General features: G+C 39.2%; 1 protein-coding gene across 2 annotated transcripts in view; it reads right to left on the reverse strand.

Annotated features, from left to right (window-relative positions):
* Unc5c (unc-5 netrin receptor C) overlaps positions 1 to 23,906 on the reverse strand; it is a 354,227-nt gene that overhangs the window by 59,496 nt on the left and 270,825 nt on the right. For both annotated transcript variants that reach the window (XM_026407463.2, XM_026407462.2), the window contains exons 5-7: positions 19,024 to 19,204; positions 15,014 to 15,181; positions 12,205 to 12,369 (exon numbers count right to left, since the gene is read on the reverse strand). In XM_026407463.2, the coding sequence (XP_026263248.2) occupies positions 12,205 to 12,369; positions 15,014 to 15,181; positions 19,024 to 19,204 (514 nt within the window). The remainder of the gene's footprint in view (positions 1 to 12,204; positions 12,370 to 15,013; positions 15,182 to 19,023; positions 19,205 to 23,906) is intronic.

Genomic DNA, 23,906 nt, shown 5'->3' on the forward strand with positions numbered 1-23,906 from the left:
AAATCATGTCTTCCATTTGTATTCTCTTGACTTAGCCCTCCTTACCTCTTATATGACATTTTGTATAACCCTGAGGATCGCCTTCCATTTCCATGCAATTTCCCTTCTCACTCCCTTTCCCTCCCACCTCTCATCCCTGTTTACTGTAAATATTCTTCTCAAGCTCTTCGTCCCTACCCTGTCCTTGTTTACACCCCTTATATCAAAGGAGTCATTTGGTATTTGTTTTTTAAAGATTGACTAGCTTCACTTAGCATAATCTGCTCTAATGCCATCCATTTCCCTCCAAATTCTATAATTTTGTCATTTTTTAATGCAGAGTAATACTCCATAGTGTATAAATGCCACATTTTTTTTATCCATTCATCTATTGAAGGGCATCTAGGCTGGTTCCACAGTCTTGCTATCGTGAATTGAGCTGCTATGAACATCGATGTAGCAGTGTCCCTGTAGCATGCTCTTGTTAGGGCTTTAGGGAATAGACCGAGAAGGGGAATAGCTGGGTCGAATGGTGGTTCCATTCCCAGCTTTCCGAGAAATCTCCATACTGCTTTCCAAATTGGCTGCACCAATTTGCAGTCCCACCAGCAATGAACAAGAGTGCCCTTTTCCCCGCATCCTCTCCAGCACTTATTGTTGTTTGACTTCCTAAAGGCTGCCAGTCTTACTGGAGTGAGATGGTATCTTAGGGTAGTTTTGATTTGCATTTCTCTGACTGCTAGCGATGGTGAGCATTTTTTCATGTACTTGTTGATTGATTGTATGTCCTCCTCTGAGAAGTGTCTGTTCAGGTCCTTGGCCCATTTATTGATTGGGTTATTTGTTATCTTATTGTCTAATTTTTTGAGTTCTTTGTATATTCTGGTTATTAGGGCTCTATCTGAAGTGTGTGGAGTAAAGATTTGTTCCCAGGATGTAGGCTCCCTATTTATCTCTCTTATTGTTTCTTTTGCTGAGAAAAAACTTTTTAGTTTGAGTAAGTCCCATTTGTTGATTCTATTTGTTAACTCTAGCGCTATGGGTGTCCTATTGAGGAATTTGGAGCCCGATCCCACAGCGTTTAGATCATAACCAACTTTTTCTTCTATCAGATGCCGTGTCTCAGATTTAATATCAAGCTCCTTGATCCATTTTGAGTTAACTTTTGTGCACGGCGAGAGATAGGGATTCAGATTCATTTTGGTGCAAATGGATTTCCAGTTTTCCCAGCACCATTTGTTGAAGATGCTATCCTTCCTCCATTGCATGCTTTTAGCCCCTTTATCGAAAATAAGATAGTTGTAGTTTTGTGGATTGGTTGCTGTGTCCTCTATTCTGTACCATTGGTCCACCCGCCTGTTTTGGTACCAGTACCATGCTGTTTTTGTTACTATTGCTCTGTAGTATAGTTTGAAGTCTGGTATCGCTATACCGCCTGATTCACACTTCCTGCTTAGTATTGTTTTTGCTATTCTGGGTCTTTTATTATTCCATATGAATTTCATGATTCTTTTATCTATTTCTACAAGATATGCTGTTGGGATTTTGATTGGCATTGCATTGAACTTATAGAGAACTTTTGGTAATATCGCCATTTTGATGATGTTAGTTCTGCCTATCCATGAGCAGGGTATGTTTTTCCATCTTCTAAGGTCTTCTTCTATGTCTTTCTTTAGGGTTCTGTAATTTTCATTGTATAAATCTTTCACCTCTTTTGTTAGGTTGATTCCCAAGTATTTTATTTTTTGGGGGGATATTGTGAATGGAGTAGTTGTCCTCATTTCCGTTTCAGAGGATTTGTCGCTCATATACAGGAACGCCTTTGATTTATGAGTGTTGATCTTATATCCTGCCACTTTGCTGAATTCATTTATTAGCTCTAATAGCTTCTTTGTAGACCCTTTTGGGTCTGCTAGGTATAGAATCATATCATCTGCAAATAGTGATAATTTAAGTTCTTCTTTTCCTATTTTTATGCCTTTAATTTCTTTTGACTGTCTAATTGCTCTGGCCAGTGTTTCGAGGACTATGTTGAACAGAAGTGGTGAGAGAGGGCATCCCTGTCTTGTACCAGATCTTAGAGGGAATGCCTTCAATTTTTCTCCATTCAGAATGATGCTGGCCTGTGGCTTATCATATATTGCTTTTACAATGTTGAGGTATGATCCTGTTATCCCTAATTTTTCTAGCGTTTTGAACATAAAGGGATGCTGTACTTTGTCAAATGCTTTTTCTGCATCTATTGAGATGATCATATGGTTCTTATTTTTAAGTCTATTGATGTGGTGAATAACATTTATTGATTTCCGTATATTAAACCAGCCTTGCATCCCAGGGATGAATCCTACTTGATCATGATGTATAATTTTTTTGATATGTATTTGAATCCGATTCGCCAGAATTTTATTGAGGATTTTTGCGTCAAGGTTCATTAGAGATATTGGTCTGTAGTTTTCCTTCTTTGATGTGTCTTTGTCTGGTTTCGGAATCAGGGTGATGTTGGCCTCGTAGAATGAATTTGGAAGTTCTCCCTCTTTTTCTATTTCCTGAAATAGCTTGAAAAGTATTGGTGTTAGTTCCTCTTTAAAGGTTTTGTAAAACTCTGCTGTATACCCATCCGGTCCTGGGCTTTTCTTAGTTGGTAGTCTTTTGATGGTTTCTTCTATTTCCTCTATTGTTATTGGTCTGTTTAGGTTGTCTATATCCTCCTGGCTCAATCTGGGCAGATCATAGGACTCAAGGAATTTATCTATGCCTTCACTATCATCTATTTTATTGGAGTATAAGGATTCAAAGTAATTTCTGATTATCTTCTGTATTTCTGAAGTGTCTGTTGTGATATTGTCTTTTTCATCCCGTATGCTAGTAATTTGGGTTCTCTCTCTTCTTCTCTTCGTTAGCATGGCTAAGGGTCTGTCAATTTTATTTATTTTTTCAAAGAACCAGCTTTTAGTTTTGTCAATTTTTTCAATTGTTTCTTTTGTTTCAATTTCATTAATTTCAGCTCTGATTTTAATTATTTCTTGCCTTCTACTTCTTTTGCTGTTGTTTTGCTCTTCTTTTTCTAGGATTTTGAGATGAAGTATGAGATCATTTATTTGTTGGTTTTTTCTTTTTTTGAGGAATGAACTCCAAGCAATGAATTTTCCTCTTAGAACTGCTTTCAATGTGTCCCATAGATTCCGATATGTTGTGTCTGTGTTTTCATTTAACTCTAGGAATTTTTTAATTTCCTCCTTGATGTCTTCTAAAACCCATTGATCACTCAGCAACCTATTGTTCATTCTCCAGGTGATGCTTGCTTTTTCCTTTCTTCTTTTATCATTGATTTTCAGTTTCATTCCATTATGATCAGATAAGATGCATGGTATTATCTCTACCCCTTTGTATTGTCTAAGAGTTGCCCTGTGACATAGTATATGGTCTATTTTTGAGAAGGTTCCATGTGCTGCTGAGAAAAAAGTGTAGCTACTTGATGTTGGGTGGTATAGTCTGTATATGTCAATTAAGTCTAGGTTGTTAATTGTGTTATTGAGTTCTATAGTTTCCTTATTTAACTTTTGTTTGGAAGATCTGTCCAGTGGTGAGAGAGGTGTGTTGAAGTCTCCCATGATTATTGTATGTTGGTCTATTAGACTCTTGAACTTGAGAAGAGTTTGCTTGATGAATACAGCTGCACCATTATTTGGGGCATATATATTTATGATTGTTATGTCTTGTTGGTGTATGGTTCCCTTGAGCAGTATGAAGTGTCCTTCTATATCCCTTTTGATTAGCTTTGGCTTGAAATCTATTTTATTAGATATGAGTATGGACACTCCTGCTTGTTTCCGCGGTCCATATGAGTGATATGATTTTTCCCAACCTTTCACCTTCAGTCTATGTATATCTTTTCCTATCAAATGCGTCTCCTGTAGACAGCATATTGTTGGGTCTTGTTTTTTGATCCATTCTACTAGCCTATGTCTCTTAATTGGTGAGTTTAAGCCATTAACATTTAGGGTTATTATTGAGATATGGTTTGTTCTTCTATCCATATTTGTTTATTGATGTTACTAAACCTGATTTGTTATCCTCTTTGACTACTTTCCCCCCTTTACTGTCCTACCTCCCATTGTTGGTTTTCAATGTTGTTTTCCATTTCCTCTTCCTGTAATGTTTTGCCAAGGATTTTTTGAAGAGATGGTTTTCTAGCTGCGAATTCTTTTAACTTTTGTTTATTGTGGAAGGTTTTAATTTCATCTTCTAACCTGAAGCTTAATTTCGCCGGATACACGATTCTTGGTTGGAGCCCATTGTCTTTCAGTGTTTGAAATATGTTATTCCAGGATCTTCTAGCTTTCAGAGTCTGTGTTGAGAGATCAGCTGTTATCCTGATTGGTTTACCCCTAAATGTAATCTGCTTTCTTTCTCTTGCAGCTTTTAAAATTCTCTCCTTATTCTGTATGTTGGACATCTTCATTATAATGTGTCTAGGTGTGGATCTCTTATGATTTTGCACATTCGGCGTCCTGTAGGCTTCTAGGATTTGGGATTCTGTCTCAATCTTCAATTCTGGGAAGTTTTCTCGTATTATTTCACTGAATAGACTGTTTATTCCTTTGGAATGGAGCTCTGTGCCTTCCTGTATCCCAATGACTCTTAAATTTGGTCTTTTGATATTGTCCCATAATTCTTGGATGTTCTGCTCATGGTTTCTTAGCAGACTTGCTGAGCTGTCTATGTTCTTTTCCAGTTGAAATACTTTGTCTTCATTGTCTGATGTTCTCTCTTCTAAGTGATCTACTCTGCTGGTAGTATTCTCAATTGAGTTTTTAAGTTGGTTTATTGTTTCCTGCATTTCTAGAATTTCAATTTGTTTGTTTTTTATTACCTCTATCTCCCTGTGAAATTGATCTTTTACTTCCTGGATTTGTTTGTCAATGTGATCTTTCATTGTCTGATTTTGCTGTCTCATGTCTTCCTTGAGACTCCAGATCATCTGAAGCATATATATCCTGAACTCTTTATCTGATATTCCATCTGTTGCAGCTATTACCTCTTCTAAAGTTGAGTTGACCTGCATTGCTTGTGGACCTTTCTTTCCTTGTCTTTTCATACTGCTCGCGTTTCTTTCTGCTTGGTGCAACTGTTGTGTTTTGAAATTTACCCCCTATTTATTTATGTTGCTCTTGTATACTTGAAAAGTCTCCCTTGCAGGTGCGGGCGGCGGCTGTGCCCCTACTCCAATTGGGGTGACGTGTCTACCACGCTGGCGGCTCTCTGGGCCTGTTCCGGGAGTGGAAGGCGGCTCTGCTCTGTCCCTATTCCAATTGGGGTGTCGTGACTACAATGCTGGCAGATCGCTGGGCCTGTTCCGGGCGTGGGCGGTGGGCTTGGCTGGCGGGATTCCACCTAATGGCAGTCCCTAACCTCCCTGCTTGCTAATTAATGGCTTCTCTGAGGCGCCACGCCTTCTGTAGCTGCGGGGCAGGCCGCGCGAATCAGTTGGCCTGGATCTCCGGGGTCCTGCTGCTGGCTGTTTTGATGTTGCAAGCTGTTGGAGAGTGGTAGTGTATTCTTCAGCTTTCCCGGATGGTGTCCACTGACTGCCTGGATGGAGTGTCCGCTGTTTTGATGTTGCACTCTGAAGGAGAGTGGCGGTGTATCCTTCAGCTTTCCCGGATGCTGGCCGCTGACTGCCTCGGCGGGGTGTCCGCTGTGGGGGATGGGACTGTACCGCTTCCTTCCCCTTCTGAGAACCCGTGCTCGGCCCAAGGGTCCGTGTGGGCTTGGCTGGTGGGATTCCACCTAATGGCCTTCCCTAACCTCCCTGCTTGCCAATTAATGGCTTCACTGAGGCGCCACGCCTTCTGTAGCCGCAGGGCAGGCCACGCGAATCAGTTGGCCTGGCTCTCCGGGCCCTGCTGCAGGCTGCTGGGATCCCTGGCACTCTATCACTTTGATTTTTTCTGCTTGCCCCTCCCCCAGCGCTGGCTAGCCAGGTTTCCTTTTGGCTGCTACTGGGAGGAGGGGTTGGAGGTCAGGTGTCTCTGGTTTCCCCCTGGCCTGTATGGAGGCTCAGCTTGATACTCCCTCTCCCGGCAAGCCTAGGAGAGATTTTATGCGAATTCCCGCTGTCTGGGGTGTGAGCTGAATGACACCGACCTGTTTTGATGTCGCACTCTGAAGGAGAGTGGCGGTGTATCCTTCAGCTTTCCCGGATGCTGGCCGCTGACTGCCTCGGCGGGGTGTCCGCTGTGGGGGATGGGACTGTACCGCTTCCTTCCCCTTCTGAGAACCCGTGCTCGGCCCAAGGGTCCGTGTGGGCTTGGCTGGTGGGATTCCACCTAATGGCCTTCCCTAACCTCCCTGCTTGCCAATTAATGGCTTCACTGAGGCGCCACGCCTTCTGTAGCCGCAGGGCAGGCCACGCGAATCAGTTGGCCTGGCTCTCCGGGCCCTGCTGCAGGCTGCTGGGATCCCTGGCACTCTATCACTTTGATTTTTTCTGCTTGCCCCTCCCCCAGCGCTGGCTAGCCAGGTTTCCTTTTGGCTGCTACTGGGAGGAGGGGTTGGAGGTCAGGTGTCTCTGGTTTCCCCCTGGCCTGTATGGAGGCTCAGCTTGATACTCCCTCTCCCGGCAAGCCTAGGAGAGATTTTATGCGAATTCCCGCTGTCTGGGGGGTGAGCTGAATGACACCGACCTGTTTTGATGTCGCACTCTGAAGGAGAGTGGCGGTGTATCCTTCAGCTTTCCCGGATGCTGGCCGCTGACTGCCTCGGCGGGGTGTCCGCTGTGGGGGATGGGACTGTACCGCTTCCTTCCCCTTCTGAGAACCCGTGCTCGGCCCAAGGGTCCGTGTGGGCTTGGCTGGTGGGATTCCACCTAATGGCCTTCCCTAACCTCCCTGCTTGCCAATTAATGGCTTCACTGAGGCGCCACGCCTTCTGTAGCCGCAGGGCAGGCCACGCGAATCAGTTGGCCTGGCTCTCCGGGCCCTGCTGCAGGCTGCTGGGATCCCTGGCACTCTATCACTTTGATTTTTTCTGCTTGCCCCTCCCCCAGCGCTGGCTAGCCAGGTTTCCTTTTGGCTGCTACTGGGAGGAGGGGTTGGAGGTCAGGTGTCTCTGGTTTCTCCCTGGCCTGTATGGAGGCTCAGCTTGATACTCCCTCTCCCGGCAAGCCTAGGAGAGATTTTATGCGAATTCCCGCTGTCTGGGGGGTGAGCTGAATGACACCGACCTGTTTTGATGTCGCACTCTGAAGGAGAGTGGCGGTGTATCCTTCAGCTTTCCCGGATGCTGGCCGCTGACTGCCTCGGCGGGGTGTCCGCTGTGGGGGATGGGACTGTACCGCTTCCTTCCCCTTCTGAGAACCCGTGCTCGGCCCAAGGGTCCGTGTGGGCTTGGCTGGTGGGATTCCACCTAATGGCCTTCCCTAACCTCCCTGCTTGCCAATTAATGGCTTCACTGAGGCGCCACGCCTTCTGTAGCCGCAGGGCAGGCCACGCGAATCAGTTGGCCTGGCTCTCCGGGCCCTGCTGCAGGCTGCTGGGATCCCTGGCACTCTATCACTTTGATTTTTTCTGCTTGCCCCTCCCCCAGCGCTGGCTAGCCAGGTTTCCTTTTGGCTGCTACTGGGAGGAGGGGTTGGAGGTCAGGTGTCTCTGGTTTCCCCCTGGCCTGTATGGAGGCTCAGCTTGATACTCCCTCTCCCGGCAAGCCTAGGAGAGATTTTATGCGAATTCCCGCTGTCTGGGGGGTGAGCTGAATGACACCGACCTGTTTTGATGTCGCACTCTGAAGGAGAGTGGCGGTGTATCCTTCAGCTTTCCCGGATGCTGGCCGCTGACTGCCTCGGCGGGGTGTCCGCTGTGGGGGATGGGACTGTACCGCTTCCTTCCCCTTCTGAGAACCCGTGCTCGGCCCAAGGGTCCGTGTGGGCTTGGCTGGTGGGATTCCACCTAATGGCCTTCCCTAACCTCCCTGCTTGCCAATTAATGGCTTCACTGAGGCGCCACGCCTTCTGTAGCCGCAGGGCAGGCCACGCGAATCAGTTGGCCTGGCTCTCCGGGCCCTGCTGCAGGCTGCTGGGATCCCTGGCACTCTATCACTTTTCGCAACTTTTTAAAAATATATTTTTTTTGTTGTAGATGGACACCACATCTTTATTTATTTATTTTTATGTGGTGCTGAGGATCAAAGCCAGTAACTCAAATGTATGAGGCAGGAGCTCTACCACTGAGCTACAGCCCAGTCAACTTCTTACTCTGTCCTCCAATGGGTCTTAACAGTTCTTTTACATAATCATATATTTTTTTGTCTTTCTTCCCTGTATTGTAGGAAATTTCCTGAGATCTACATTCCAGTTAACTAATTTTGTCTTCAGCTCTATCTATAGCTATGTCTGATTTTTAGTCTGCCATTACATTTTAGATTTGTCATCTTGCTTAATTTCTAGACTTTCATTTGATTTTCCCTCAAATGTGTCTGTTCTTTTAACAACATTTTCTTCTATCACTGTATTTATATTACATTTAAAACATAGTCTGTCTTTTCATTTTTACTTTGTATAGGGTCTTGATCAGATTGCTGTATGAGTATGTTCTTAAAATGCTAACTGTATATTTCAGACTCTCCTTTACAGTGAACTGTTTTCTTGGATGATTTGAAACTTAGTATTATAAGTTTATTTTCAGGGGTGAGCTATTTTTGTCATAGTCCAATGCACTTCGATTGTACAAGGGACCCAGATGAGTGGCTTGCTGTTTGTTCTGCTAGTGCCCCAGAAGTTTTACTCAACATGTTAATTACACATCTTTTGTTTTTGCTGCCTGTACTATATCCACACCAGAGCATGCCAGAGCTGGGTGTACTAATGTGGTTTTACTATAGGTTTTATTTAAGTGAAGACTTTGTTTTCCTCTGACCTACCATGAATTTTCCTGTGGTTTCCTTGGGCTGGTGGGTGAAAATATCTCAGTCATTTCTCATGGTGAGGCAGCTATTTATGAATTCAGTTTTATTCAAGGTTCTTGTTTTCAAGTCTCAGATCTTTGCTTTCACAAGGCCAGGGCTTCTGCCTCTCTGCCCAAACTAAACCCCTAACTCCTGGCCCTGAGACCTACCTACTCCCATGTCTACTGCTCCTGTTGGCTATCCTGCTGGCCCACACTTACCTCTCCCTTTGAATTGCAACTGCATTTCTGGAACTTGAGGATTTCCCTCCCTCCCTTTCTATGTATGTGTTTTATCCAATATTTCCACTATTTTGAACCAAAGTTATTTGTATTAAGGTAAGTGGTTAAGGAAGAAGTGTGTCTGAATTTGCTGTTTTTAACAAAATAATAAACATTGACAACCACATTTTCTCTATATTTCACATTGTATTACCAATTTAGCTTTTTTAAAAAATTGCTACACACTACCACCCATATCAAGGTAACTTAGTCCTACTCACATCCACTATAAATTATGATTACTCTTATCCAACAGTATACCTACATTTATATCAGAATTTTACATATATATATTGAGTAGATTCAGAGATTATATTTTATATCTGGCTCAATGGTAACTAGGATAGCTTTATTTTGAGCTCTATTGCAGTATTGCTGTGATACATTAAGACCCTAATTCTCCAAAAGTAAAATATTAAATGATAATTCCTAATTGGTAATGAAAATTTTCTGCCTGTTTTTTCTACTTTTGTTCTGTTTCCTACTATAAACCTCAACCCCTCTTGTAAACCATGTAGTTTCATTGTTAAGAAAGTCTTTTGTTTTCCAAAGTAAGTTTCTAAGTAATATTATTTCTTTGAAAGACTTTGGCCAGAAACACCAAGCTTATTGGTAAACAGAAACTATAGCTTTCACTGTAAAATACTGTAATTACACAGCACAGCAATATCTCTGTGGTTTTTATCACTGAGGAAATCAATAGTAGAATAGACTGCAATTCTCTGTCGGACAACAGTAGATATAAGAGGGTAGATGAAAGGGTTTATTGACTTAGTAGGAGTGCTATGATAGCAAATCAGAGCTGCCCAAGGAAATAGCTTTTTAACTGAACGATTTTAATCCAAACATCAAAATGTTTCAGTCTAACAAAAGACTTGATAAAAATTAAACAAAACAAATAAACAAACCCCAAACCCCTCTTGTAGTCTCATGTCTTATCCCTATTTACACACAAACTCCAGACAATAATTATTGGCAAATATCCAGTCACAAGAAAAAATTCTGTGAATGTGAATAAGGAATGATTTAGATGTTAAAGAGTTTCATGTCATGAGAGCCTTAGTTTGATGATTTCATATTTGTGTTTGACCAACTTAGTCCCTCTCATATCCACCATGAACTATGAATTACTCTTATCCAACAGTATACCTACATTTACATCAGAATTATATGCATATATACTTGAGTAGATTCAGAGATTATATTTTATACCTGGTTCAATGGTAACTAGGATAGCTTTATTTTGAGATTTACTGCAGTATTGCTGATGAACTATTTATTAATACATTAAGACACTAATTCTCCAAAAGTAAAACATTAAATGATAATTCCTAATTGGTAATTGAAATTTTCTGCCTGTTTTTTTGTACTTTTGTTCTTTTTCATAATTTAGAAAGACTCATTTTGTATAACTGAGAAATGATCCAGTGTTCCAACTTGTAGCATTGCAATCCTTGTTAAATAGGTTGTTGTGAGGATTATTAAATATGGATAGTAGAAATAATAGATATTAAAGCATTCAAGGTTGAAATATTAAATTGAGAAAGGAAAAAATGTATAAGAGGGAAACAGAAAAACTCTAAATATTGCTACTTTTCAACTACATAAAACAGTTTGTTCTATAGTAAAGGAGGAATCCCACATCATAAAATTTTTAAAGAAAATAACTGGTGCATATTATGTTGTTATTTTATTTCTCAATTTAAACTCCAGCATAGGGGAGGAACCCTGTATCTCTGGATAAATGGTTGGTAAAACAGCTGTATTCTTCTCATTCTAGCATTTCTGATACAAACTTAGCAAGAAACACAGTTGCAGGCCCCAATCATAATCAGAGGCTATATGCTGCACTCAGCAGCCTGTTCTCAAAGAATGCAATGTGTGGGGAACATAAAAATAGAGGCCGATTGAATTTTTACTGTGTGAGCAGCATAATTATTTATTTGCATTTTAAGTGAGATTTCCTTTTAAAGTTCCTTGAGTGTATAGATTCTGAAAGGTAAACAGAATTTCATATGTGTGGCGAAAACAAAATACTTTTCCTAAATAATAAATACAAATTGCTCTACACAAATACATTTGATTGCTTGAATTCTGCAAACAATCTGTAATGCATTATAAGAAATGTCAACATTTGGCCACCATTAGTTCAGATCCAAATGCAACACTTTGATCCAATCATCTGAACAGGTGCAATTTCAGTACAATTCTTAGCACCTTCATTCATGGTCACAAAAAAGATGGTAAACTGTGAACAGCTAAGGGCTCTCAGTAAAGGGATAAGAGTTTATAAGTATAGAAATCAAATTACCATGTCATTAAGAAAATCTAAAGACAAAAAACATCTAAGAAACAAAGACATGAAAATGGAGGTTATGAAGTTTATATTACCCACTGTGCCACTCTTATGCATTCATTTTTAAAATTTGTTTTATTAACATTATGTCTTTTAAATATATTAAATCATACCCACATTATAATTTCTCACACAACCTCAATACTTTAAGAAACTGTGAGATGTCCTTACTAAACAGTTATTATGAATTGGTAAATCTACCTGCAGAAACGTTCACAATCCTTATATATTTTACACTTCATAGACATTGGTTTGGTGCATGGGTTATGAATAAATTGCTCACTTTTTGGAAGTCATGTCTTGATTCTATGAGGAGTTTAGGGTACCCTTTTGTGCATGCTAATAAAACTGAGTCATGGTTCCTTGGTGTGGAAAGAATGACAGCCCCTGCACGGAAATGACTAACTCACTCCTTGCTCATGGAAAGCAATGCTGCGTGTCATTTGTTCACTAGACATAGTTATTATTCATTCTGGTTCCTAGGAGATTAGCTTTTTCCAATTTTAAGAGAGAACTAGGATATTGCTACCTTATTGCATTTTTTATTGTTGTTCCAAGAGTTCTTAATTTCTAATATTTCCTTCAAAGATGTCTAAATGGTTTAATCCCAGGCCTCTTAGCATCTGTACTTTGCTCAAATCCACTTACTCTGCATGCAAAGCCCATCGGTGCAGTTCTTCGATTGCAAGACCAGGCCATCACAGTCCTTGCCCCCATTCTTAGGGGCTGGTGCTGTGCACTCCCTCCTGCGCCAGTGGGTACATTCAGTCCCACAAGTAGACCACTTGCTCCATGAGGTCCATCTGCCATCCACTGCCATAAGAAAACCAGCATCAGGTCAGAGGGAGAAGCAGGTACTCAAAGGGCCGAGGGGGCAGAGTTTGAGTATAACATAACAAAACATAAAATGGAGGAAAACGCCCCACTGAGAAGTATTACATTAATTTCAAGCACCAGAAAGTTTATCTGATGTACTGTACACAGTCTGAGTTCTGTGAATAGTTTTGAATGTCATATGACTGTTTTCTCACTGAGGAGCCAAGAAAGGACCACTGGGGCACATAGAAACCAAAGTTGCCACCAGGAACTGTGTAAATCCATGCTGTAGTGCCACCCTTTTTTTCTACTGGGGGAAGCTTCTGGATTTTGTATGGAGAATTAGGGTTCTCTTTTTGGATCCAAATTTCTCTCATTCATAGTAACATGTGAACAATGAAAGCAAACTTACTTGCAAGTTGGAAAAAAAGATCGGTACAGTAGGGAAGAAATCCATTCATTCATTTATTCATCTCTCATTCTTGCTCTGTCACTCCATCTGTCCATTTATCCATTCATCCATCCATCCATCCATCCATCCATCCATCCATCCATCCAAATAATCAGTTCACCTCCATCTATATCTTATATACTTTTAATTTTTCCTTTTTTAAAATTCAGACTGCATGATTTAGCTGAAATCTTCTGCCAATACCTTCTTTAAAAGGCTATTATTTGATGATTCCATTATTTGATGATTCCATTATTTGATGATGTATCCTTTTTTTTTTTTGTCGGGTAGAATATTGCATTTCAGACACATGTTCTCACTGAGTTGCTTAGCAAGTCACTTTTGCTGAGGCTGGCTTTGAACTAGTGATCCTCCTGCCTCAGCCTGCTAAGCCAATGGGATCCATTTATATTTATTTTAAAAATAATATTTAGCTAAGTTTCTAATTTTTGCCATGATTGCATCATTTAGAATTGGCTCACTTTCTTCCTAATTTTGGTGGCTGACTTGTGATCAATTTCAATGATAATGAACTAAGATATCTCTTTTAAAAACATTCTACTTAAGTCCCAATTCGAAAAAATACATAATAAATTTAACTGGCTTACTTTAAAATGAATCTTTTAGTTTTTTCACAGAAATAGGTTAAAAATATTGTACTACAAGTTTTAAAATGTTTGATTTTTTAGTGAAACACATGTTAATTATGATTAGCTAGGTTTCCATGTATAATACTATCAAACATTATTTACTGAACATATAGACCTCTAAAATCTGGATATTGATAAAAAGTTATAAAAATGTTAATAGTTTACATAGTTTGGGACATCTGTATGATTCCATGGTCTAATAACTATGTAAATATACATACTGTGCATAAAGATATAAACACACTTTGCAGGAAAAAAATGAGGATAGCATTATTATTTCTACCATACAGAGTTGGCTACAAAAGCAACTCCCAACCATCTGAAGCAAAGACACTTGCTTTGACCTAGAACATCCTGGTGTACTGAAACACACACACACACACACACACACACACACACACACACAACACGCCACACACCCTTCTATTTTAACTCAAATTGATCTGTGCATTTTTAATTGCGAGAGTCAGCACCTAGATAAAATATAGGAGAGTGCAAGATAAAATTTGAAATTCTAAGTCTAGCTGAGTGTCAAAATTTGTTCCATAAATAAAAGCTCTCAAAGGTTTCAGTGTGGAAAACTATTTTGATAGTTGGAAATCGATGCATGAGAATGTAACATGTAGATTTTATTTTTCACTCCTGTTTATTTCTCCATCCCATTTTTGACAAATGTTCTATTAAGTATGGACAAAACAAAATTAGGTAAAGTAAAGAGAAGTAAGGTGGTTATGTATCTAAATAATAAAATTGTTAACAAAATAACTACCCCAATGAAAGTATTAAATTTATTGATTATTTCAAAATAATTGTGGCTTAACTTTGGGATACATTGTATAATGAGGCATTTTAATATATTTTGGTTTTGGCAAATAGTAACTTCAGTTTACCTATGTGTATTAGCAATATGAAATAGTATTAAAAATGCTAACAGGCAGAGGGATGCAATTTTGCTTCAGGTACCACTGAAAATAACTCACAAGACAGATGACCAATATGTACAGATAATAAAGAGCTGACTGCATTGTATTTTCAAAATCCATTAACTTATAAGTCACAAAGCCTTGACTTCCTTTTAATTCATTCCAAATATTTTATTTGCCTTTGCCCCAAAACTGACACCTTGTGCAGAAAAGAAAAACATTTCAATAAAATATATTTTCTAAACTGCAATTTCAATTCATTTCCATGGTTTTCTGAAGATCAAGGGTTGTTGTTCTTAAAATGTGTGGGTTTTCAATGCTGTTTAAATTCCTTGAATTTCAGAGCCTACAATCTTGGCTTTAGCAGTTTCATTGATATAAAGAGATTACGTTCACATGTTTCATTTCCTGTTTTCTACTATTTTATATGTTGAGATAGCAAAGTTATTCTTTTTGAGGAAAGTACTTGATTTCTCAGCAATATAAATAATGAATACAGAATAGATTTAAACAATGTTTATCACAGATTTAGTTCAAAAGTAAGGCCTTTGTATTCATTTCTAAAACTCTTTCTAGAATGGTGGAGACAATTGGAATAAAAGGACTTGTTTGTTTACCTGGGCACAGTGTGGTACAGGCTATTTTCTGCACGCTCTGCCCCTCACAGAAGGCCCCGCCATTGAGTGGTGCTGGGTTGGTGCAGGTCCTTGTGCGTTTCTGATACCCTCGTCCACAACGGCTATTACACACAGACCACTCTGTCCAGGTGGACCAGCCACCATTAACTGAAAAGAGGCAACAGTAAAAAATGGATTAAATGTGTTATGTACACACAGACACACAAACCACACACAACACACAAATAGAAAGTCATCTTCCAAGTGACCATTGAAAAAATTCTAAAATCTCAAAGTTTTATTACATAATTGAAGAATCTAAACAAAGGGATACACAAAATTATTTACCGTAATTTACTTATACAGAAAAATAAATTATAATGTGCTCAGTTTTCCTTGGCTAATATTCTCTAAAAGTAAAATCTGTCCCCTTACCTAGTTGAACTCCCAAAATTACTTTTGATAGTTTATCTCAAATAATAAATGTTTACGTGTTTATGCGATGCCACAAGTGGATTTGTAGCATGGGGACTAAAACAGAAATCACTTAGCCTTTTGAAAGAAAAGGAACAAACAGATGATTGATTATTTTTCTTTAGCATTTGCAAACTTTATAAGCTCTTAAGAAATTTTATTTTCACAAATTAAAAAGTAAACTTTGTTAAAAAGTAAAATCTCATAGTGTTGGAGTTTTAAATTGACCAGCAATTTGAGTGAATTGGCAATTAGTTGACATAATTGAAATGGACACCTCTTTTGTGTAGGAAACCTGATTATGGTGTTTGATGGAGCTGTCAGTACATGTATGATTATAAAACCTACACCCTAACACTCCAGAGACTATTCACCTTCAGAGAAAAACCTACACCCTAACACTCCAGAGACTATTCACCTTCAGAGATCTCCTCCTAGAGAATACTTATAGTTTATGAGTATTTTGATAATGTGAGTTCACATAATTACTATGCCAAAGCAATTTCTAAGAAAAATTATTTGCTGTAGTTCAAATATGGTACAACTAGTATATACATTTGTCTTCTGGTAATAAAGAAGTGTGTTAGCCATTGAAGTAATACAAACCATATATGTGTATCATTTGTTCAACTTCTTATTTGCTAGAAACCTATCCAATTGGGAATAAGCATGAGTTTGTTTACAAACAAAAGTTTTTTTATTCTTTCACAGCAGAGCTTTTTTAATATATAAAATAAAAAATTAAAACACTTGTAATGTTCAAAAACAGAAAGTGGTAACATAAACTATACTATATTAGCTTGTGTGATGAGACTCCTGGGCAGCCATTAAAAATGATGCTGAAGAAGGCTATTCATATATTAAAGTATATAAATATTGTGATGTTATGTTTTAAGTAAAGATAATACAGTATATCCCTTATTTTAAAATCCAATATATGCATTGGAAATATCAGTGGTTAAAAAAAATATATATAATGTTTTTTTAACAAAAGAGTCTCTGTGTATGATAAGATGACAGTATTATAAGTATTTTCCTCTTTGACATTTTCTATGTTTTTTGAATTTCTTCTACTAGCTATATATTCGTAATCTAAAAATTGTACTAATAAAAAATAGAGAGAGCAGACTCAAAATAATAAATACTGGTTGGAAGTATGTTTTTCTATGGCCTTCTAGTGATCCCAGCCTATGAGCCTTGGACAACCCATTTCATGAAGCCATGAAAAGGATAAGTGTTCTAATGAGCAACTGAACCTGCTCAACTTAGCAACATTTCCCATGCCATGGAATTGTCTGTATAAAAGGCTTACTAGCCTATTGTCAAGCTATTGTTTAGGGCTGTAGGATACATGTACTACTCTACTCAAATTTTAATGAGAAATAAATAATCAGAAACTTTTAGAGACAGAAACATCTTTGCAAATCCAAGGCTCTATGCTTCATTTTACAGAAAAGGAGACAAGGGCTTAGAGAATCTTGGTTTAAAAAGGACAGTTAGTAGAGGATCTAGTCCTAGAATACATGATTCCTGACCTTAGTTCTGACCTTATCTCAAAATGCTTAAGTTACTAATGTTTGTTCCTTCCTAAGACAATGTAATCATTACATTTATAGATATTGAAAGGATGTATGCATAGGAAGAGATTTGCATGTGTGTTAAATATCTATATAATGCATCTATATATAGTCTGCCTTCATTAGTTATTTATGATTGGTACATGCAGTGATTGGACCCCATTTCTACTTTGCATTTCAAATGCTGTTAATCAAGTCTTTCAGGCAGCTTAGACAAAGATAAAAACTAGGAAACATTTTATTGTGATTTAAGAAACACAACTGCTTATGATTCAACATAGTTGTTATCTGGACGAGGAAATTAAACCTCAGAGTAATCAGAGGATTAAAAAAATTGTATGCATCTGTCCTGTAATTAAAGTGACAGTTTTAAAGCATCACTACATTCAGCCTTTGGAACATCATAATGTTTCTGTTCTCATAACTCCTTACATCATAACCACACATCCACTGGGATGGCAGGAGAGGCAAAATTTTAATCTCAATATTTCTAGGTTTGTTTTTTCATCTGGACCTGATTAAACTAAATAAGAGATAAAACAGGAGGAAAGCATATAGATTTATTTAATACAATATATAGGAAATTTCATAAAGAAATGAATACCCTAAAATGGCATTAGAATTAAATATTGTAGGCTGAATTGGACAAAGAGTGTTAAGTTTTGAAAAGGTAACAAAATTATGTGGTGAGGTTAAAGGATTTAGTGTTATTTTAATAAATCAGTATAGACTTATCTCAGTCTCCAATTCCTATCCTTAATGGTAAGAATGTTATTTCCCTTGTAGGATATGGAAAACACCTTTCATTTGAGAATTTAATTTCCTGATTTTAAGAAAAAGAAGGAAGATTAGAGTGATCTTTCTGTGCCTGCTGTTTTTCAAGTGTCTTTAATTCAAAAAAGGGTTAATAATCCAGAATGGCATATTTTGAGGTGCTATATTCTTAACTATTTGAGCACTACCTGCAGTAAGTACCATGAACCATATATGTGCCAGTGACTGTCCCTCTTTCAGTCCCTCAGACACCAAGTCCCCTGAATATCATTTCCCATGGAGGCAGGGATGCAATCTTTGTTATGCTCTGAGTGGTGCTGAGACCTGGGCATGTCATGCCAGAGGGAGTACCACCTCAAAATATTTCCCAGGGATGTGTAATTTTCTCTGGGACAATAAATCCACAATGCTATGAAGACTTATTGTCAGTCTAACATGGTGAGAAATATGTAAATACACATCCCAGTCTCATGGTCTACAAAAAAAGCTAAAAGCTTAGCTGGGGAGTTAAAAAACCACTTGAGAAATGACTAGAAGACAACTGAGAGCTAAACTGCACATGGAGATAAAAGCAGATATGCCACATTAAAATGTAGTGTGAAATTGGTTGGTACTTGAGGAGAAATGATAGGTTTAGAGATGAGCTGGATTAGAGAGGGGAAAAGCTTCCTGAAAACGTCCTCATGTGAGCCTTTGCCAAGTCGTGAGAATGAGTGTCACTCGATCGTGGCTGCCTTTATCTCTGTGCCTCTTTGGAGGGAGCAAAGCAAGTTCTATGGATATCAAGTTGTTCTGTGGTGTTTGGGAAACAGGTTAGCTCCAGTTTCCTTGAGGTTTCACAATCACAGGGCTGAGCCTAGGACCACAGATGCATCAGTGGGCTGGTTAAACACTTCCACCTCTAGACTCAATCCAGACCTTGGTGGTTTAGGTCATGGACAGGTGAAAGCTTAGGGAAGCAGTGTGACCTCATAGACATCCTTTACTTGTCTATGAACTGACTGACAAAGGACTAGCAAAGGCCAAGCCTAGTTTTTCTTAAGAGGATCAGAGAAGCAGCTATGGGAGACAGGACTGAATGGCAATAGGGACTGAGAAGTGTCCTTGACTCGAGACTCTAAAATAACAATGAGAAACTGCAATTTGACATGAGCTAGGTTGAAAACACCCAAATATGACACTCACCATAGACTATGACAGTAGCAGTTGTGCTTTTCCTCTTGGCAACAATGTTTTTGGCGACACAGGTATAATTTGCAGTATCTGAGAGGCGGGCCTGCTTTATGATTAGGTTGTGATCGATTGTGATATAAAAGTTTCTATCTTCAACAGGATCAATTATGTCTTCATTTTTCAACCATTCCACCTAAAGATGCAAACAAACAAACAAACACAAAAACAACAACAAAAAAAATCCAAACAGATAAATCCCCAGTGTGGATCCCTTGATGGCTGCCTATCTCCATTTGTATTTATATGTACAACATTGTTCCATGCTATGAACTTCTGCAAACCAGGGGGAAGTAACTTTCTGAGGTCATGTTAAGTATCACTCACCTGCCAAACATGCTGATTCTGTCTGTACTACATTATTCTCAAATGTCAATGAACCAATTGGGAAATACAGTGTTCAAATTGTTTTCACTTTGCCCTGCAGGCAGGAACCTGGAATGTGCACTGCCAAGTTCAGAACCCAATCAAAAATAATAGGCTAAGCATTTCCAACTGAACTCAAACCTTTTGCTATTTGATTTGTTTACTCTTGGCAAACTTACCTGCTGCTTTTCAGAAAAGAATATAAGGACTATAAAAAAGGCATTTTCGACATTATGTAGCTCTAACAAAATAACATTTGGATGATTTACTTGTAGCCTCACTGCAACATATGGATTAAATTTCCCTGAAAATGCTCAGACTTTAAAATGTAGCAAAAACACATATTTAGTGATGTATCTAAGCCAAAATATTTGGGAAAAAAAAAGATTTTTCTACCAATCCTCAATATAATCAAAATAGCTCATAAGTCATACTCTGATTTCTCTTTTTCTACCTGTACTATTCAAATATTTCACTCATGGTTTGCTTTTGGGGAACCTGACCTAAGACATGACTGTACAGAACTATTGAACTATTGTTTTTCTATGCAAATAATATCAATTTAGCAGCAGTGATGTTATCCTTGCTGAATAAAAGGAGGGAAATAAACCTGTACAGGCTGTCCTTCCTGAGGGTAAACTATATCATATTCTGGCTTTTTAAGCGATGCACAGGTTTTTCCATAAAGCAAAAACAATCTTGATATTTACCACACTTAAAGTTTCCTTTTGCATTAGAGTGGATGTGGATACAAGCAACCTTTAGTGGTAGGGAGTCAATATTGTTGCCATTTTCAAAATCTTAAAGAGCTTCTCTGGCACTGCAAGAGGTCTAAAAATTAATCTCTAAATCTGTCAGTGGGCTTGACACAGCACAGTTCTAAGTTATGTCTAATGCAGGGAGTCTCAAATAATGCTCCTCTAATCCTTACAAGAGGGGCCAACATTTTAAAGGGGAAAACAAAAGCCAATCACAATCCTGAAATATAGAGAGGGATGGGGATGCAGATTAGAGCAACTATTTGTAATAATGTAAATTTTGGAATAGTTAAACACTCTTGACATTTGTTCTAATGGTAGTGAGAAAGAGAATGGAATCCATAAAAAACAGGAGATTTTTAAAGTGTGTGTTTTGTTTTCAAATATAGAATATACTCAGCTAGGAGCATGCTTGGATATATCCGATATGCATACTCATACTCCCTGGACCTGGGTGGATTTTCTCAGAGTTTGGTCCAAGTACAATATTATGATCTTGATGAAAATACACAGGAGAAAGTAGCAAAATGGATCCTGTCTGAAATCTCTTTGAAGATAGTTGAAAGTAGACATTCATATATTTTGAATCTAGTCTTTAACTGGGTTATCTCTGCTGCTATCCTAAAGAAAGCTTTCTATTTATAGAAGCATTCTTGGGTTCCATTTCCATTGGTCTTGGATCCCTACTTTTTGTGTTAATATGCTTATTTCTCAAGGATCCATATCTCCTGTTCTTTGAGGGATATCCCTCAGACTCATGAACTCTCAGGCACAACTTCTCCCCACAGGCTTTCTGCTAACCATTGACCAATGGGGGCAGAAATATGCCTACTGTCCAACTGGGTCAGAACTGAGTTGAAACTCCTCAGAGTTTGGTCAGTCTAAATGTCGTGACCGTGAGACCTTGACTGAATTTACCCTAGACATCTTCGCCTTTTATCTCCCACTTGCTCTGCTCATTTCATGAGCTCTACTGGGAGTACTTCCTTAAAAAGCTACTTGCAGTTAAATGTTTGGCTCTTGGTTTTCTTCTGGAGAACTTAGCTAAGTCATGGCTGTCCAAAACTCTGGCTTCTCTATGTAAATTGACATCAGTTTAACAACAGTTAAGTTATCCTAATCACAACTGACAAAAAGAAATCTCAAGGGATATTGCAAATCTCAAGGGATATTGCATACTTGTTTATTGGAAGGGTTTATTACATGGAAGAAAGAGTTCAATTTGCATGGTTGACAAAAGATTTAAAGAAACATACGTACTTGCTGGGTATATGATCTTTATGTTATCATACATAATGCCACATTTTACTTGGTTGTTTCTCACCAATTTTGGATCAGTGATTTTGTCCTGAGCCTCTGGAACCCCTAAAAGTCCCCCATCCCCTGCAATGCTGTGGACGCTCCAGGGTCCTGTGCAGGGCACTGTTCTCCTCCATAATGACCTCTTTAATTCAGAAGCTCTGCTTTTATCTTTTCCATATTTGGTTGGCTTACATACCTTCACTGGAAGAAACAGAGGGTTCTAAAGCTAGGAAATAGCTATAAGAATAAAGGGAGAGCTAAGGATTCTTCCCCAGCTTCTGGCAAGTTCCCTCAGTTCCCTGCAGTGCTGTACCACCAACTGTGCCATGGTCCTCTGCTTTGAGAACATCACCTCCAGAGGAGGCTCAGTTCAGGACTGCAGGTCATCCCTCACCTCCTGCACCATGATCCCTGGTTGTGCTACACATCTCCATTGCTCCAAATCTTGAAACCTTTCCGTGCTGGCTTGATATCCGGCAGCAAAACCTCCCAAGTTTCAACCTCATTTTAGATTATTTACTTCACATTTTTCCTACTTAAGTCCAGCTCATTTTGGATATTTCTTTTGGAGTCCTCTCAATTGGTAGATGTTTGATTTCCAAAGTCCAACTAACCTGAGCCTGGCAATCAGGTAAGTGTCCTTGTTCTACACTGTCTATTTCAGTCCATTCTTTTTCGCTCTGAATCTCATGATGAAAAGCAGAACTTTTTAGGATTAAGGGATTAAAGTCTCTCAGGGCAGGATGAGACAGGCAGCCTAGCTCTCAGTCTTATGTTATTAGTAGCCATCTAGGAAAATTAGGAGTTAAAAAGTGAGCTTGACTTCAGGGCTATGAACAAGCCAGGAGACAGGAGGCTGAGAAGTCAGCTCAGCCCTCTGAGATTATGTAGTCAGCAGAAATGCCAAGAAGCTGGAGCCAGACAAAGCAAAATCACCATGTCAAGGCCCCTGAGACAGAACAACAGTCTGCCTGGTTCTGAAATAACCTTAGGAATTTTCTCAGATGATAAGGAGCAGCTCCAGGTGGTGAGAGACAAATTCATGTGAAGAATAGTCACTAAAGAAACTCAAGGTCACCTTTACCTTATTAGCATAGTAAAATATACAGCTCTAGGTGGAGATTGAAGAGGGTAATGAGACAGGGGACTCATGAATTAGCCTAAGAAGAAGATACATGCACAACCAAACCCCCACCTCTACATGTGATGACATCACAAAACTGGGTTCCTACCTGCCCCATAAATGCCCATAAAAGCTACATATCTTCGTCCTTTGCTTGTACCTGCCTGAGACTCTGCGTCAGTGTCTTCTCCCTTCTCATTCATGCAGAACCCCTCCCCCAACAGTCTTGTTACACTGTAACCTCTGCCTGATTCTTCAGTAGGGAGCACAGAAGCCAAGAGCCAGCGACAATGCCCTCAGATATCACCTAATTCTGTGTTTTTTTCCTATAGTCATCTACAGACTTCTGGGCTTATAGTTACTCCACCCAACAAAATTTCTGATGACTTTAACAGCCTCAAAGATGACACTTTTCATGTCGTGGCCCTTCAGTTTCATGTCCCTTTCTCCCAGAACAATCGTGGCTATGAAGATCACACATTCTAGGCCAGAGGTTTTCAACCCTGGTTTTATGACAGAAACACTTAGAGAGTATTTGTAATGCGTGAGTTCTAAACTCCATCCAGAGAAACTTCTGACCCATAGAAATTCTGATTCTCTGATCGGAAGAGGTCTAGAGTCAGTATTTTTAAATTTCCCCAGGGGGTGGTAATTTACCACTAGATTATTGCCTTTCAAACTGAGGTCCCTGGACTAACAGCATCAGAGTCACCCCACCCGGGGAGCTTGACAGAAATGCGGAACTCAGACTCTGCCCACCTAGACTTACTGATACAAAAATGTGCTCCCTAACAAGGATTTTGGTTGATTTATATACCCATTTAAGGTTGAGACATATTGGTTTGGCTCTTGTCCTTACCATTAATTACGAGCTCTCTGAAAATTCAATTTCAAACATGCCTTTTAATATTTTCTGTCTTTCCTGCTCACTTTCCTTAGGATCTCTTGCTCAACAATCCTCTTCACCCAGACTTAAAAGCTACTTTATTTACCAATTTCATTTCTTACTCTCCTTTAGCTACCTATTCCTTCTTCCCTAAGCATAAATTCAATGTCTAATTTTATAAATAATCTTTACATTATACCCTCAGCTCACTCACGCTTCTTCTCTTACTTCTGGGAACTCACTGGTCACTATTCCCCTCTACCACCTCTGAATCCTTGAAGTGGAACATGGCTAGAAACAGCCATATTGGATGCGCTCATCCAAAATTCATGAAAACAGAACACAAGTGGGCTTTGGATTCTGCCAAAAAGTCATACTATATTTTCATCATCTGCTCACTCTC

Source organism: Urocitellus parryii, chromosome 10, assembly GCF_045843805.1.
Source record: "Urocitellus parryii isolate mUroPar1 chromosome 10, mUroPar1.hap1, whole genome shotgun sequence".
In the NCBI taxonomy this organism is placed as follows: domain Eukaryota; kingdom Metazoa; phylum Chordata; class Mammalia; order Rodentia; family Sciuridae; genus Urocitellus; species Urocitellus parryii.